We start from the raw sequence: 18,158 nt of genomic DNA on the forward strand, positions 1-18,158 counted from the left end.
CTGTTCCCGTCACTGTCAAGTGTGGCCTTCTTACACTCTGGCTCCCTAGGCTCTGGGGTCCCCTCTCCTGGCTCTTGGCTGGAGCCTCCACCACCTGCTGCCCACAGGCCCATCCTCTCCAGGGTCAGACCTGCCTGCACCCTGGGTCCCCCTCTGCTGTCCCATCTGAGCTCGCTCATCCCCCTATTCCTGTTCCGTTCCTATTTGTTTATCTGGGACATGAGAATCCCTGATGGGTTTCCTGCACCCCCAGGGCTTCTCCAGACCTGTCCGGTTTTCAAGTCCCCTGTCTTGCCAGCTCATATACTTGTGGAGAAAATGCCGTCTGTCTCTACCTTAGAAAGGAAGCTTCCTCACACTGACCCTGTTATAAACACTCTCAGCCTTTACTTTTCCTGCTACAAGGGCCATCAGACTCCCACCTCCTGCTTTAAACTCCATGTATATCACTTAGGGTTAAGAATGGCCGCATAGAACAAGAGTGGGTTTCAACAGTTTATTTCCCTCCTAATTGTTCAGAGTTTGGAGTTCAGCCATCTGGGGCTTCTATATCAGCAACATGGTTTGATCCGTTTCCCAGTCCCTCCCGACAAAGGTCTGTATAGTCAAAGCTGTGGTTTTTCTTATGTGGATGTGAGAGTTGAACCATAAAGAAGGCTGAGCACTGAAGAATTGATGCTTTCAAACTGTGGTGCTGGAGAAGACTCTTGAGAGTCCTTTGGACAGCAAGGAGATGAAACCATTACGATTTCGATCGTAAAGGAAATTAACCCTGAATATTCACTGGAAGGACTGATGCTGAAGCTCCAATACTTTGGCCACCTGATGCAAAGAGCTGACTCATTGGAAAAGATTGAGGGGAAGATTGAGGGCAAAAGAAGAAGGTGGTGGGGTGCAAAGATTGAGGGGAGGATTGAGGGCAAAAGAAGAAGGTGGGGGGGGTGCGACAGAGAATGAGATGGTTGGATGGCATCACTGATGCAATGGACATGAGTTTGAGCAGACTCCAGGAGATGGTGAAGGACAGGGAAGCCTGACGTGCTGCAGCCCATGGGGTTGCAAAGAGTTGAACACAACTTAGTGACTGAACAACAACAGCCAGTCCCCTGCCACCTTGGCCTGTGGGTGGCAGGGGACATCACCCTGGCCTGTGGCATCACCTTGCAGTCCAGGGCTTGGACCGGGCCACATCACCGTGTGTATTCAGGCAGCGGGAGGGAGGAAGAAGTGCTCTCCCTGCATGTCCATGAGCCCCCACTGAGGTCCCACCCAGGATGTCTGCTGACATCTTGTTGAGCACCCCTGTCACCGGGCCTCTCCTGCCTGGAGGAAGGAGGCGGGATGCAGGCATGTTTCCAGGCAGCAACTCTCACTAAGAACCAGGATTCTGCTGCGGGAGGAGGGGAAGACAGGGACCGGCTGGGCAGCCGGCAGTGTCCGCCGTCCCTCCACACGCACTCTCCACCAGCTTGCACGCTTGCTACCCCCATCACACTAGAAGAGTGTCCCCACTTCTTGGTCATTCCCTCTTTTCCCCAGCTTATCATTCAGTCTTCTAGTATAGCTTCCAGGAGTTTCGTATTTACAACTTGTTATTTATAAATCTGTTTTTCTTCTTTGCCTGGCTTTCCTCAAGAAAGCGAGCTCTGAGGACAGAGACCACATCTTGTTTATCTTCGTAGGTGGGATGCTGCTGCTTGGCCCAGGGTGCCTTCTCTAAACGCTGATGAAATAGATGCCGAATGAAGACTTCTTTGTGAGCTCATGTGGAGCGGTTCCCAGGGTCTTAAATCAGGGCTTTCATGAGAGTGAGGTCACTGGCTGTTGAACTGGTGCCCTTTTCTGTTCTCTCCTTTTACCAGGTTTACGGTATCTTCTATGCCACATCCTTTCTTGACCTCTATCGCAACCCCAAGAGCTTGACTACTTCGCAGCACAACAGAACAGTCCTTGTCAGTGGGGACGAGCAATATTTGTTTCTGGTAAGTTTCTTAATGCTAGGAGCACAGAGGAATGTTTTATTTTTTGAGGAGGTCTTAATTGCTGGGCTCCAAGCTCAGACCTATGACCTGAGGAGCTGGAGATGCGGATTCCAGGATCCGTGTGTGTGTGTGTGTGTGTGTGTGTGTGTGCGCGCATTGACTGTAAGGGGGTGGGAGGAGGGAAGGAGAAAGATGAGAGGATAGTTATTCTCCACAAGCATCAGGTTTTTACTTGAAGCGCAGAATGAATGGCCACTTAACCATCTGTAGCTCCCTTGTGCAGGACTGAGAACTTGGTAAATGGGTCTCAGGAATAGATGAAAGCTTGTATCATATTCCACTTCTAGGAGTTTAGCCATGCTTTTACATGTGTGCCAAGGTATATGGAAAATCATGTTTGGACTGCTATCACTTGTGAAAGCAAAAGATTTGAAACAAACATCTATCAGGAGAAGACTGGTTAAAAGTATTATGGCTTATCTTTGAGATGGAATACAGGGCAGTCATCCAACACAAATACAGCAAACTGAATGTACTGATTTGGGAAAAATTCCCAAGCTATATTATTAAGTAAGAGAACCAAAGAGCATAATTATGTGTGTAATGGTTTTCCATTTGTATAAAAAAGTTAAGGACAATAAGTTACACATACACACACATGCAGAAGCACACACATGTATGTATGTATGTATCTACACACACACCCTCCCGTCCCTCTGTATTTGTGCTTATATTTGCATAGGACATTTCTGGAAGGAAGCAGGTAAAGTCATTACTAGTACTGCCTGTGGGAAATGGATTAGAGATCTGGGGTAGGTGGGACTTATTCTGCATCTTCCTGTATGCACTGAATTTTAATTGTGTACATGTGTCACTGTGTTGTTGGGGAAAAAATGATCTGCTGACCACTGCGTGAGTTTGAGTGGTGTTTGTTTCAGGTCCGGGTGGTGGTGCCTTACCAGGGGCCATCCTCTGACTATGTCGTGGTGAGGATGATCCCGGATAGCAGGCTTCCTCCCCGCCACCTGCACGTGGTCCACATGGGCAAAACCTCTGCTGTTATCAAGTGGGAATCCCCGTACGATTCTCCAGACCAGGACCTGGTGAGCAGGCCAGGCATGCTGGCGACCTTGCTTATTCTGGACGTGGTTTGGTTTGGGGACAGGGGTTCCTGTAATGGGGCAGGACACCTAGGCCTGGTGCATGGAGCTCATCAGGAGATTCCCCCCCATTTCTGCCTCGCCAAAGACAGGGTCCTCATAGGTATCTCCTCTTTGTTGTCGTGTCTCCGTTATTCCTGGCTGCTGAATTGGTTTGTTCCTCCTTTTCTCTGCCTTCACCAGCAGTTGGCCTGCAGGTTAAATCTAGCCCACTGCCTGTTTTTATAAATAAAGTTTTATTGGAACCAAGTTATACCTGTTTGTTTACACGTTATCTATGGCTACTTTCATGCTGCAGACAAGAGAGTTGAATAATTGTGGTGCATACCATCTACCCTTCAAGGCCTAAGATATTTACTATCTGAACCTTTACAAAAAAAGTTTGCTGGCCCCTGCCCTAAGAGAGGGCTCCTGTTGGCTCAGTGGGAAAGAATCCATTGGCCAGTGCAGAAGGCATGAGTTTGATCCCTGGGTTTGGAAGATCCCCTGGAGGAGGAAATGGCAACCCACTCTAGGATTCTTGCCTGGGAAATCCCATGGACAGAAGATCCTGGTGGGCTGCAGTCCTTGAGGTTGCAAGAGTGTGATACAACTTACCAACTAAACAACTGACCCTAAAAAAAGAGGCACTGGTTCTAGAAACATCTCCCACTTTTGCTTTCCCAGGCTGCTTTGATCTTCATCCCCTTGCCATTCCTGCCATCCCAAGGACATGGGTTGCTTTTTGGGATCATACTGATAATTCTGTGCACAGTTTTGTGCATGAATACTTGTTGTAAAGTTGGACCTGACCACCCCAGAGGCTTTCCAAAGAACCAGAGTCAGATGTTGTGACCCAAAATATTATTTTTTGGGGTCACAGCCACTGACATACTTCTGTCACATGGGCTGCCACTGAACCTCAACGAGTAGAAGAGGCCAGGTTTCTGATTACCATTAAGATGTCTTTTTCTTGTCCCAGTTATATGCAATTGCAGTTAAAGATCTAATAAGAAAGAGTGAGCGGAGCTACAAGGTGAAATCCCGCAACAGTACCGTGGAGTACACGTTGAACAAGTTGGAGCCTGGAGGGAAATATCACATCATTGTCCAGCTGGGGAACATGAGCAAAGACTCCAGTATCAAAATTACCACGGGTAAGCTGGCGAGAGATTAGAGGCCTTCTCACACAGCAGGGCACCCCATTGCTGCTAGGACTTCTCGAAGTGTGATGTTTCTGTTTTTCCTCTTTTATTTTCTTGAAGACATGGGGTTTCCATCAGGACTTGCCCAGGAAGTGCAGAGAGGACCCTCCGTGTCCCGGCTGGGGCAGAGCTGTCAGGGGTCCCAGGCTCTGGGCTGCAGGGTGGTGGCAGGGGCACCATGGGCTGGGGAGTGGCTATCGTTTTCTATATTCTCTGTCCCCTGTGGTCTCCCTTCCCCTAGCTGGTTTTGATATTTCCAAGAGAGTTAGGAAATGAAACTGAATCTTTGCCCTGTAAAGCCAATCGTTGCATCTGGGTGCCTGGACTGAAGTCACTGTGGTTTCTAGGACAGTATCAGCTGCAGAAATGGACAGAGACCAGACGTTGGGTAATACCTTAAAGGGTGATTTGCTGCCAGCCATAGGCCAGCTCAGGTCAGGTTCAAGTTCATAGAGCAGGTAGTAAGCCCAGTTACTTGGACAGCAGCAGACAACATCAGGAGTACCAGTATCGGAGGCTGGCAGTGTGGACTGTGGGCCTGGAACATTCTTTGTGGTCGTTCCGGAGCTCTGTCTTCAGGCTGAGCTCTCTAGGCCCTCACTGAGCCCCTCTGGAATTTCAGGCAGGAAGGCAGACTGGAACCAGAGCAGAAGTGCAGGCAGGCTTTGAACTAGTCCAGCTTCACCCCTTTGCCATTTGTTTTTGACCATGTTTGGGTCTGAGGGCTACTAAATTAGACACCATCCAAATTTCTTGGCTAAAGACATTAATTATAACAACAAAGTAGATGTCAGTTAAAGAGTGTGTAGAATGTGCTAGGCTCTATACTAAGTGGATATATGTGTGTTTTTTTCTTCCTTAACTAATTCCTTTATGGTTAGTGTTATTTCATCAACCTTTGATGGACAAGAAAGCAGAGACTCATATGTATAGCCACTAATGGTCTCCTAATTCATCTTTCATTTTCAGTTTCATTATTAGCACCTGATGCCTTAAAAATCATAACAGAAAATGACCACGTCCTTCTGTTTTGGAAAAGCCTAGCTTTGAAAGAAAAGTATTTTAATGAAAGCAGGGTAAGTTCCTCCCTCCTTCTCAACGGCTTTGGAAATCTAATTGAAATGCCATTTTGGAGATGAGCTCGTTAACAGCCTGCTGGCATAGACAGAGTCAAAAGAAAGAATAGGGCAGGGGAGTGAACGTGAGAATTAATCTGACCATTTTCGGTGGGATTGCTAATTAGCCAAATGTTTATACTGCCCATTAAAGATGCGAATCTCCGCACTGAGCCCTTTTCAGTCGTGAACTGGTAGTCCCCTGAAAGACAGGGAAATGGGCTGCAGTCCTCACTGTGCTTCCCAGGGCTTGACTGGGACTCAGCACCAGCACCCAGGGCCCATCTTTCCCATGCCAACCTGGAATCTCATCAGTTTCTTTCCAGTGAACAAGAAGTGCTTGAAGACAATCTGCTAACATACGAAAAACACTGTGTTTTGTTATTAGCAGGCCAATTACTATATTCACAGCAGGAGACAGGAGGAGGAATGTGGCACCTGGAAACAGATTTGCCACCCAAGAGTCTTGAATGAAGCTGGTTGGCTCCATTGTGGGCAGAGCATGAGCTAAATAGAGACACCATAAAAATCAACAACAGCTTTTTTGGGCTATGATGTGCACAAAGACCCCAACAGCTTTAAATCATCACAGTGTAATGCCAGAAGCAAAGAGAAATTCAATGTGAAAACTGTTAACAACTCTCACAACAGTGACATATAAATGGTTAATATACATAAGTATAAAGAAGGCTTTCAAACAAATCCAAAACCAAAAAACGACCCTTGAAAAATGCAGATTTGAACTGTGCACGTCCACAGATAACCTGCAGTACAGTAAGTCCCCTACATATGAACCTTCAGATTGTGAACCTCAGAGATGCGAACGTGGGTTCACATGTCCAGTCACGTGAGTCAGTCCACACGGCTGGCGTGGGTTTCCACATGTGTGCGTCCCCTATGAGTGGCTGCGCTTTTGTGTACTTTACGTACAATACTGTATAGAGTGGGCTTCCCTGGTGCCTCAGATGGTAAAGAGTCTGCCTGGAATGCAAGGGACCCAGGTTCAATCCTGGGTCAGAAAGATCCCTTGGAGAAGGGAAGTGGTTCCCACTCCAGTATTCTTGCCTGGAGGATTCCATGGACTGAGAAGGCTGGCGGGCTACAGTCCATGGGGTTGCAGAGTCAGACACGACTGAGTGACTAACACTTTCGCTTTTCACTGTATAGAGTACAGTAGTATAGCATCTTTATTTCCAGCTCAGGATGTCCAGTTGTGGATGGTTTAGTTGCTAAGTTGTGTCCGACTCTTTGCGATCCCGTGGACTGTAGCCCGCCAGGCTCCTTTGTCCATGGGATTTCCCAGGCAAGAATGCTGGATTGGTTGCCATTTCCCTCTCCAGGGGATCTTTTCCATCCAGGGATTGAACCCAGGCCACTTGCATTGCAGGCAGATTGTTCACTGACTGAGCCACCAAGGAATCCCTGGAATGTCCAGAGGGAAGCGTAAAAGTAGTGCTATAGAGCCAGTTGTGTTAGTTGGATACCTAGGCTAACTTTGTTGGACTTAACGAACAAATGGGACTTACAAACGCACTCTCTGAATGGAACTCGTTCGTGTGTAGGGGACTTAATATACCAGACAATCTGCAGATAGGTGGATCCAAAGATGGAGAACTACGAATCCAGAGGATGCACTCTAAGTCATTCTCAGATTTTTGATTCCTCAGAGGGTCAGATCCCAACTGCCACATTGTTCAAGGGTCAGCTTATTCTCATTTTGAATAAGGTACAGGTAACAAAGTTAAAAGTTTTAAGCAACAGTGAGCAAAAGAAAACAGTTTTAGCCCCACTAGAAATCTAAACTTGTAGCAAAGACACAGCACTTTCACATTACATGGACAAAAGTTTTTCGGGAGGGATAGTACCAGTAAGAGTCATAGCTGGGAAGAGGACCCCCCTGGGAGAATGAATGGGTTCCACCTTCTATAGGGCACTTACAGTAGGTATCAGAAACATTGAAAATGTGACATCCTTTGAGCCAGCAATTCTCCTAGGATTTTACTCTGAGGAAAGAAATGTACACAAAGAATTTTCTTTATGACAGTAATTAAGAAGAGACACCCTAATGCCCACCAGAAAAGGATCAGTCCGTAAATATTGGGCGGCTAACATTTCTATTATTTTCCATTTTTTTTAATACCTTTATGTGTTTTGCAAATGTCCTATACCACATATATGTTAGATAGAAAATAATAAATGCTAGTTACTAGTTTATAAACAAGGATGTAGGAGTGGGGACTCCAGGCAGGTGATCCAGGACACCCCATTGTCATCAGGGTGGCAGGAGCCCAGCTTTATAAAGGTTGGGCTTGCAGTCAGTATTCCATTCCCATTGGGGGGTTCTGGCCTAAACTGGACGGGTCCTTCTTCCTGCTGCCTGACTTGGAGTTCAGAGAAGGTGCAGGTCAACAGAAGAAGAACCAGGAGATCATGATTATGCTGTGGGGCCCAGTATGTGAGTCGAGACAGAGTGGAGAAGGGGTTTTGTGGGGAAAGGGGAGGTGCCGGTAGCGCTGACACTGGAGAGCTTGGAGATTGACCTAGAAGTCTGGAAGTCAGTCCTGATCCCAGCCAGCATGCTAGGTTCGGGCTGTTCCAAGAGGGACTTTTCCAGCACAGGAGCCAAGGACTCGCCCTGAGCCAGTCTAAGTAGGAGGCTTATTCTATACTCCCCCAGTGAATAGATCTGAGCTGCTGCAGTGCCGCTGGGTTCAAGGCCAGGCTGGGCTGGGGCTACGATCAGCTTGGAAGAGTCGGAAAGAAAGGAGCTAGGAAGTGAGCTGTCAGCTGACAGTGCAGTTCCCACAGGCTGTTTTAAGGAGCAGTGTCTCATTTTCACGATTGCAAATTCCTTTTTTTTTTTTACCTCAGGGCTGGAATCCACTGCTGCCTGGATTAGTCCAGTCCCATTACAGTGAACTGTTGCTTTAACTGTATGGATTCTTTGTGGCATTTAAACATTCCTGGAGATGAGTGAAGCGACCAGAACTTTGAAAAATCAGTGTTTGTTAAAATGACTTTTGTTTTTCCACTTCTGCTGCGTGGCTCAGAAGCTGATGTGGTAGTTATTTGAGACTTTGAGTTTGAGAAAATACCCATTTTCTGAATCTAATCTCAGTGATGATGTATAAAAAACTTGTACAAAACTCAAAGTGCTTTAACATCTATAAGTCCCTGCAGAAAGGAGCTCATATAAAGTTGTAACCCATAATAGAAGCTGCCCATTTCCTTGTTTAACTTCCTGAGCAGTCCCTCCTGTGTTTGTTTTCAGGGCTACGAGATACACATGTTTGATAGTGTCATGAATATCTCAGCTTACCTTGGGAATACTACTGACAATTTCTTTAAAATCTCCAACCTGAAATTGGGTCATAATTATACTTTCACTGTCCAAGCCCGATGTCTTTTCGGCAGCCAGATCTGTGGGGAGCCTGCGGTCCTGCTCTATGATGAGTTGGGGTCTGGTAAGTCACTGTTGCTCCATTTCCCGGGAAATATATCAAGGATGTAGCATGGTTTGATGAACACATGCATGCGTGCTCAGTCGCTTCAGTCATGTCAGACTCTGCGAGTCTATGGACTGTAGCCCTCCAGGCTCCTCAGTCCATGGGATTCTCCAGACAAGAATACTGGAGTGGGTTTCCATGCCCTCCTCCAGGGGATCTTCCTGACCCGGGGATCGAACCCGTGTCTCATGTCTCTTGCATTGGCAGGTGGTTTCTTTACCCCTAGCGCCACCTGGGAAATCCTTGATGAACATGTGTCTTTCTAAAAATGCATTTGAAATATTCTTGCAGTGCTAAAGAAAATTGTTTATGCATCAGCTTAATCAGGCATTGATTTATTTAACAAATCCTTCCCTACCCAGGCATGGTGTGAGGTGCTAGGGTTACAAGGTGACCATATTCTGAATGTAAGTCAGAAGAAAGGAAATGTTTTGTTTAAAAAGGAGATTCTGTTTGGGAAGCCGTAGCTTAATGAGTTTTATTTTTATTTTCTGGAGGACCTTTCAGAGCCTCTAGTATGCTAATATTCCCCATGATTTTCCAAGTCAATAGATTATCTCATCACAGTGTCACTGACTTCCCAGCCTTCCCTTCGTCTTTGCTGGCACCCTCAGATCAGATCCTGAGATCAGTCTGGGATCTCTATCTTCTGGACACTCACAGACAGCAGTGTGGGGCCATGCTTATGGCAAGGGAGAGGAACCTCCCATTTACACAGAAATTCTGCTCAGGTCATAATAGCTTATCCAGGATTTCAGCAGATATTTTGCCACTGGTCTATTTAGTAACATTTACTCCCAGTCGACAACCAACCAGTTCTTAAGCTCAGAGTCTTATGTTAGACCTGTTGTCTGTTCCTTCACATTTCCTGGGGTGGCTTCTAGTGGGATACCTTATCCTTGGCATCTCTCTAAAAGAGGGAGACCTTGGGACTTTCCTAGTGACGCAGTGGATGGGAACCCGCCTGACAGTGCAGGGGACGCAGGTTCCATCCCTGGGCCAGGAAGACTCCACATGCCTGGGAGCAGCCAAGACGATGCACCACACACAGCTACTGAGCCCGCCCTCTAGAGCCCGAGCGCTGCAGCTGCTAAAGCCTGTGTGCCTAGAGCCCATGCACCACAACAAGAGAAGCCACTGCAATAAGAAAAGCACGTACTGCAACTGGAAAGTAGCCCCCGCTCGCCACAACTAAAGAAAGCCCATGCACAGCGTGACCAAAAATAAATAAATACAATAAAATAAAGAAGAGGGAAACCTTGTACATCACATCCTTTCGAAGAATTGAGCCTGTTCGAGGTTCTGAAAACGTCCTACAGAAAACAATCAACCAAGCTCTTGTCTTAGTGTGTCTTAAGCAGAGCCTCCTTTTAAAGTAAAACCACTGGAAAAAAAAAAATAATAATAATAATAAAAAAAAAAAGAAAAAGAAAAAAAGTAAAACCAAGTAACAACCTGTGAAATAGACTTTGGGGAAAACTGCTTTGAGGGCATGTGCCAGCTGCCTTTGTAAAACCAGGATCATCAGGTGGGAAAATTGCTCGGGTAGACGTTTCCTTGGACCACATCCTGCCCTGTGATGTTCACGTCCCCTTGGAGGTGGGTGGGGGTGGGAACGGGCTTCATTTCTGTCGCCTCCGCCGTGCTGGCTTCCTCTTAACTGCTCCAGCCCAGAGCTTTCCCCATTTACCACTTCACAGTTGAGGTTAGGTTGGGACACGTGACTGAGACTGGGGAGAGTTTTGTCTAGTATTAAATCAATAGTGAAGAAATTAAAGACATAGATATTGAATTGTTATATCAGGCTTGCAGGAAATGGCTGTTCTCTGGCTCATCTTTATGGGGACCTGTTGTGATGAACCCCTGTGTAACTCCTGAACTTTCCCCGTGAGGAGGCGGACTGGCCCCGTCTCCTCACCCTGCACCAGGGAAGAGCATCCAGCCTCAGAAGGCTTCTCATGGAGACCAAGGAAGTTCACTTTGCTTCCTTAGCTAGAACTGACTCACATGACTGTATTCCTGCCGCAGGCTCAGATTTTCTCCAGGATTTCTGCTATGCAAAATCTGCCCTTTCCAGAAAGACTGGCCCAAACCCAACAGAGTCCTGTTGCTACAACTGTATCAGTACATCATGATAAAGCTAGTATTTTTTGTTGAAGACAGTGGGAATGGAGCATCACTGATAGGTTATAGACACCCAAAAGGCTTTGCAGAAAGCTCTTAAAAAATGTTAAATGTATATAGAAAGATTCCCTCTTTCTCTTTTAAGTAAAAAATAAACCTCATAAAGCTTCACGAGCTGTTAAGTCAGTATTGCAGTAAAGGAATCTCATTTGTATCACTTAATGGAGCTTCAGGTAATTGCAGTTCAGAGTGACTTTGGTGCCAAGTAGGGGGAAATAATTGCAATCTCGTTAATTAGTGGTCTGATTTCACATCCTCTTATGTAAGGCAAGCAAGTGGTCTTAAGTAATAATGCTAATGAAATCAGTGTTGATACCCCAACAAAGGTCTCCCTTCCAAGAGATTATCTAAATAACGAACGAGGCAGTGATTAGGAGCCTGATGTAATTACCGTATTTGCACGCATGAGGCCTGTCCTCCATCAGCTCGTGGTGAGGAGTTGGGAAACATTCGGGTGTCACATGCAGGAACGTGCCACATGGGACAGGCGATTCAGGGAGCTGCTGCAGACTCTTGGCATCATTTGGGTGGCTAGGGCGGCGAGGGGTTGCCTGGTCCCTTCTCCTGCCCTCCCATGGGAGCCTTATGGGTTGGTGTCTTGTGTTGGCAGGTGGCGATGCGTCAGTGATCCAGGCTGCCAGATCTACCGATGTAGCTGCCGTGGTGGTCCCCATCCTGTTCCTGATCCTGCTGAGCCTGGGCGTCGGGTTCGCCATCCTGTACACGAAGCATCGGAGGCTGCAGAGCAGCTTCACGGCTTTTGCCAACAGCCACTACAGTTCCAGGCTGGGCTCGGCCATCTTCTCCTCGGGGGATGACCTGGGTGAGTGGGGCGGGGTGCAAGGCTCTCCCTCCTGGGGCAGACCCCACAAGGCCAGGGGCTTGCTGAGGAATTGCCTACCTTGAGTAGCTCATCTTTTGATGCTAGCAGAGTTCTTCATTAACCAGTGATCCCACTGCTTTGGGGTGAATCAGTTGGAGCCCTTTACTTTGCAGTTGCTTCTAAATTAAAATACCAGTCCTCAGTTCAGTGGGTGCTTCCCTGGTGGCTCAGTGGTAAAGAATCCACCTGCCAATGCAGGAGACGTGGGTTTGATCCCTGGTCCAGGAAGATCCCCTGGAGAAGGAAATGGCAACCCACTCGAGTATTCTTGCCTGGGAAATCCCATGGACAGAGGAGATTGGTGGGCTACAGCCCATGGGGTCACAAAAGAGTTGGACACGGCTGAGCGACTGAACAGAACTGTTCGATAGCATGCCCAAGACAGTGGGTTCTGTCAAAGAACAGGTGGGAGCTTGCCATCTACACAAAGGATGGGTGGACCCTGCCTTGGCCTTGGTTGTTCCCCAAGTGGCAGCAGATTCTCAAGACTTTCCAACCCCTCTCAACGCTCACAGATGGAGGTCTGACATCTTTGGAGATGTTTGTCTTGACTGACAAAAAGCCATGCTTTCTTCATCGGTCTCTGTCCAAATTACCCTTCCCATCATGCTGTTTCTCTCTCCCGTGGCTAGCACAACCTCCCTGGCCACAGGAATATATGACCTGGGGAAGGGAAGGAAATGTCCCTGTTCTTATATAAATGTATGCGTGTTCAAATGCCAAAATGCTCCTGGAGGGAGTAAACTACTTAATAAATATACTTAACTCATTACTGACCAGGGAATTTTTGCAAAAACTAATGCCTGTGACCAGCAATTTTTATTTTGGCCAGTCAAAGATTAATTCTGGTTATTTCACTAACACCTTGTGAGTTACTACAATTAATAGGTACACCTGACACACCTGTAAAACCTGAAGGAACTTTTCAGCCAACACGGTGTGTGTGAAACAGACGGTGACATTCACCATGCTAGCATAGCATGTGGATAACTCAAACCGGGGCATCTAAGCCACCCATTGGAATTTGGGATGGATAATAAGATCTCCCCTCTTTAAATTTACTTTCCTTTTCTGGTTAAGTTCAAGCTACCATGAAAAGAAGGTTGGCCACCTGTTGATGGGGAACAGGTGACCTAAGAATGTCAGAAGCTGGGCTGGTTTCAGCACTGATTCTTGTGCCTGGCTGGCTCTACTGCTGACTTTTGTAGCTGGGGCTTGTGATGTAGGGATGGGGGTCAGTGGCGGGAGGTTGGGGTCAGGCCGAAGTGCCCTGGAACTCACCCAAGACTGTCTTGCCTTTAGGGGAGGACGATGAAGATGCTCCGATGATAACTGGATTTTCCGACGACGTCCCCATGGTGATAGCCTGAAAGAGCTTTCCTCACTAGAAACCAAATGTTGTAAATATTTTATTTGATAAAGATAGTTGATGGTTTATTTTAAAAGATGCACTTTGAGTTGCAATATGTTATTTTTATATGGGCCAAAAACAAAACAAAAAAAAAAAAGAAAAGAAAGGAATGAATAAACTTTGTCATAATCAACTGTGAACTTCAAACCAGGTTGATTTTAGTAACCAAATTGCTTTGATTTAATATTAATATAGTCTTACAGGGCTGTGCTTACTGGGCATGCTTTTAAGTCTGTGAGATAATTTTAGTTCGATAAATTGGCCATTCTTTTTATTTTTCTAAGACGCAGAAATGTATTTAATAAAGACTTCAAGAGAGAGTGATGGATAGAACCCCTCCTCCTTGAAAGTAAGCTCAAATTTAAATTTTTGTTTGCAGGTAGTTTATACGAAAGTATTTAGGTGTATGCAGGGGGGACATTTATTTTATTTTGTTAATTTATTGGGACTCTGTGTAGGGCCAGGCTTCAGTGGTCATCTGACACCACAAAATTTACGAGCACCCCCGCCTGCAGGGTTGGACGGTGAGGAACAGAAGCAGTTTTGTTGCCATTCCGGAAACAATCCATTTTTATCCGCTCGTGTGTCACACGATGGTGTTTGGCAGAAGAGCCTGTTGAGTCATTGCTCCATTTCCGCTAAACAGAGCTATAGCTTGGGAAGCCCTGCAAGCGGCCTTCTCTTAGGCTAATGGATGGACTCTCGCTGTACACACCTCTGTGCAAGATGTAGCTTTCACAGCTACAGAATGATAACACTGTGTTATTCTACACTGGTATCATTGTCACTGCAAAAAATTACTCTGGCTGTGGGAAAGAATTCTAGATCTGTGCCATGATAGCTACACTGGCAGATATAGTACCTAATTTTTCCTTTTGGGGGGATTTTATTTTATTTTTTGGTTTGCTTTAACTTACCACTGGAGAATCTCAAATGGAAAGTGTTATGTTTGTGTTGAGGTGGCCGCTTACTGTCCTTAGAAATCCATACTGATATATGCAGTCACTTTGGATTGGGTCAGTGCCTTCTCTTTCTCTTTTTTTTTAAATTCTCTTCTTCCACCTCCCTCGCCTGTACCCCTGCCCAATTTTAAGAGAAAATGCTATGCACTCTTACAGGAGATGTGTGAATTCGAGACCATTCAGTCTAGCTCACAGTAACAGCAGTGCTAGCATTGATGTTCTTTGTAAGATAAGCTGGGCTGTATCCTTCTGCCTTTCAATGCCTCCCCTGTATTCAAACCATGGCCTCTTGGTAGGTATGTGAGATCCACTGGGGACTGATGCCCACTCTTGAGACCTACTGTTGTCAGCCTCAGTGTATAGGGTTGTTGTGATGCCTACTGTATGCACCTCACTGCAGAAGTTCTTCCCAGCTGAGAAGCAGTGAGCTCTGGGGCTATTCCAAAGTCATGCTTTGGCATAGTGTCCCTCACCTGCAGGCTCTGTCAAAGCCCCATCTCCTCTTTGATGCAACACATCACCCTCTCGCAAGCCTTTGCTTTCTTTTAACCAAGAGTATCATTCTTGGCTGATAACATAGTTTTATTCTACCTGGGGAGTGTTTGGGAAACAAAGAGCCAATTAAAATGTTTTTAGTTAAAATTTTTTTTATTTGTGTATATATATGTTTTGCTTGAGGAGTATTTTCAATTGTAGATGTTAGGATGTTGCAAATGGTGGTAAATGACTAGCCTTCTTCCAGCATGATTTCCTTCTCTTTCCTGTGTTATGTTTTGAAAGATTGGAATTTCTTTGGCTTTATCTGGTGTCTTACCTTGGAGTTTCGTTCAAAACTCCGAGCCCTACCACCTTCCCTTTTAAATAAGCACTTTAAGTAACTGAAAGATGAATGATCTGGTGGGAGGCAAGTCATTTAATTGAACCACTAGAAAGTCTATTTTCTTGTGTTTTTTTTTTTTTTCCTGCCAAATTTGGGGGGCATTTGTGAAAGCTGATATCAAAGGCGCTGAGATTTTATATTTAGTTCTTCCATAGGCAAGCCTTTCTACCGAGCACATGTCTCCAGTTGGCAACTTGAGATGTTTCTGAGCGTCCGAGTCTTGTTTCCAGTGCCTGGCGATGCTTAGCGCACCGTACTGTATAGACTGGCCGTCACCCCTCTCCTTGGAAAATGCCACTGGGCTGTTTGAGAACAAGCAGCCGTTTAGGGCTAGAGTATTTTATATAAACAGAAGAGCTAAGTTCCTGAAGACTAAGCTAGACAGATGCAGCTATGTGTAAATTGTATATTTTTATGAACTTTTGAAGCACGCACTCTCACCTCCCTCTGCACAGCTTTGTGAGGTTTTGATGTATATATGCCGTCTGGGAGAGTCCCGAGGTGGGAGGGACAGGAGGAATGAGAGCAGAGACTCCGTGGAGCCTTTGAAGGTGACCAGATCACTGTCTTCACTGTGACCAATCGGAGCCCCTGAAGAAGGGGCTTTCATACCTCGTTGGAGATGCCACCTCCAGAGTTCACACTGTACGGGAAAAAGGCTTTACTTTCTCCCAAGATGCATTGGGATGTCGGAAGCCCGCATCCACGTGGACGACAGTGGACTGCCAATGGACCACTATCGCATGGTGGGCAGGGGGACTATATACAGATTTTCTCTGGAAGGTGGTTTTACCCCTGGATGGATTGACTGCCCCTCGAGCCTTAGGAGATGTGGGTCTGTGTGGATGAAATAATAGAGAGGAGAGTCCTGCAGAGGAGTCAGGGAGAAACCATGCCTATGCAGAACCTTTTCCAGACAGGTGAGATGCTCCCATGACTGCTGGCTGCCCTGGCAAGCTGGGTGTATAATTACAAAGCTGGGTAACTGGTTGAAACTTCTGATTTGGGGAAGAGGGTACATCTGTGTTAGTACTGTGGGGTATTTTAGGGGGACACATGTGAGACACAGCTGCATGTTCATGTGTGACCCACTAGATGAAGCTCTGCTTCAACCAAGTAAGGACAGTTGGGGCAGGAAGACTGGAGAACCCTTCCTCTGATTATTCACCCAGCGGTCACTCTCCATCCAGTGAGATCATGTTCTCAGCACTTCCCTAAGGGCAGAAACCCCATCCTGTCAGGTTAGGTTGGTCACTTTCCCACAAAGAATGTCATGGTGAATCCCTGAGATGTTTCTCTTCTTTGCAGAGCTGGGGGGGGGGTTCCCTCCGAGAAAAGACCCAGGCAAGTCAGCAAACCGGATGCCACCTCCATATTGATTTTAGGAATTGACTTTGAATAAAACTCTGTGCAGAATCTCCACTCGTGTGGGGATAGTATCATGACATTGCTATTGCATTATTTTTCTTAAAGGAAGTGTGTGCTGTCTTTCAGGTACAACTTTTGTGTAATTAAAGCCAGTGCATTAAGTTTATATAGACTACTTTCTATGCAAGTCTGAGGTAGGAGCAGATAGCAAGAGACTGTGTGTGCTGTTGGGTACATGGATGATAAGCGTGTTTTCAGAAGGGGTACCCCCAGTGAGCACGGTTTGAGAGAGGATGGGTTGTATGTATGTTTCTGCCCACTAATTTTGAGCAGCCATATTTTGAATTAAATCATCAGAGCCAAGTAACCCAAGAATGGTATTAGTTTCTTGTGTAATAGCTCAAATGGAACAAATATGAATGCTGAAATATAATATTGTTCTCCGATATTCCATGTCATTTCTCACTTAAAACCTCTTGTTATGAATTATTAGAACCTTTAGGCAAAAATCGAAAGTATTTGCAGCAAAATAAAGGCCTATTCTGCTCTTCAAGTGAAACACTGTATACTTGTTTCTCTCCAAAGTGAAATTCGATATTTATGATTTCAGTTGCCTTGATAAGTTTCCGAATCACTGGTTTATGCTGAAGATTTTACTCTATTGTCACACAGTCTTAAGATCATTTTTGTCTCAATGTCATCTTTTTTCACTGAATAAAAATTTAACTGGGTCAAGAAAACACTTCTTTGAAAATCCGCTCTCTGTGCGCCTCGAGTTGTTCTTTGGAGTGCAGTGAAGATGGTTAATATGGTCTCCAAACACCATTTGATTTGTCATGTTTTAAAAGCATGTTTATTTCCTAGATGAGAGAACAGTAAGACCTGGAATAATTTCGTTATTAACAAGCTGGTTCTCAGACAGGGGATCCTTGAAGAACACGATGTCTTTGCGGTGGCTGGGGGTGGGGGTGGGAGACGTGATGGCTGTTTTGAAGTACATAAAATTGTTCCACAGGGGTAAAGACTAATGTGGCTCCCTTAAAGCCGTAACTACCTTTCCTAGGAGACGGTTTGCTAGGAGGGCAATTTTCAAATCTGAGAGAAGAGATGAGAAGCAGTGTGTAGAGAACACTTTTGGAAGGCTTCTGGAGGCAGTGAAGCCTGAGAAGGATGCTGCACTTGCCTCTGATTGGTGGTGAAAAGCAGGTGGACCTGCAGAGTCGGGACTGGGGAGGTAGTGTGGGACAGGTGGGACAGGGCAGGTTTTCTGGCGTAACATCTTCCGGGATCTTGCTCTTTGTTTAAATATTGAGCCAAAAATCAATCTGAAGTTTTATCACCCTGTTTGGTAGATGAGGAAAAAGAGGCTCAGAGAAGTTAAGGAATTTGCTTAAAGGAAACCAGAAAGTAAAATGCCAAAACCATCCTTCAATAGAACAACAGTTCTGTTGTGTATCACTGTGCTGTCTGCCTCCTGTCACCATCCAGTGTGATGAACGGCCTCAATCCAGTGTCTTATGCCC

At 45.9% G+C, this 18,158-nt stretch overlaps 1 protein-coding gene across 1 annotated transcript in view; it reads left to right on the forward strand.

Annotated features, from left to right (window-relative positions):
• Window positions 1–17,377, forward strand: part of SORL1 (sortilin related receptor 1) — a 158,052-nt gene extending 140,675 nt beyond the window's left edge. The window contains exons 42-48 of the mRNA XM_061146202.1: window positions 1,863–1,982; window positions 2,921–3,085; window positions 4,104–4,278; window positions 5,296–5,402; window positions 8,713–8,905; window positions 11,742–11,954; window positions 13,317–17,377. Coding sequence (XP_061002185.1) covers window positions 1,863–1,982; window positions 2,921–3,085; window positions 4,104–4,278; window positions 5,296–5,402; window positions 8,713–8,905; window positions 11,742–11,954; window positions 13,317–13,384 — 1,041 coding nt within the window. The 3' untranslated portion in view covers window positions 13,385–17,377. The remainder of the gene's footprint in view (window positions 1–1,862; window positions 1,983–2,920; window positions 3,086–4,103; window positions 4,279–5,295; window positions 5,403–8,712; window positions 8,906–11,741; window positions 11,955–13,316) is intronic.
• The last annotated feature ends 781 nt before the right edge of the window (window positions 17,378–18,158 follow it).

Source organism: Dama dama, chromosome 1 (assembly GCF_033118175.1).
Source record: "Dama dama isolate Ldn47 chromosome 1, ASM3311817v1, whole genome shotgun sequence".
In the NCBI taxonomy this organism is placed as follows: Eukaryota; Metazoa; Chordata; class Mammalia; order Artiodactyla; family Cervidae; genus Dama; species Dama dama.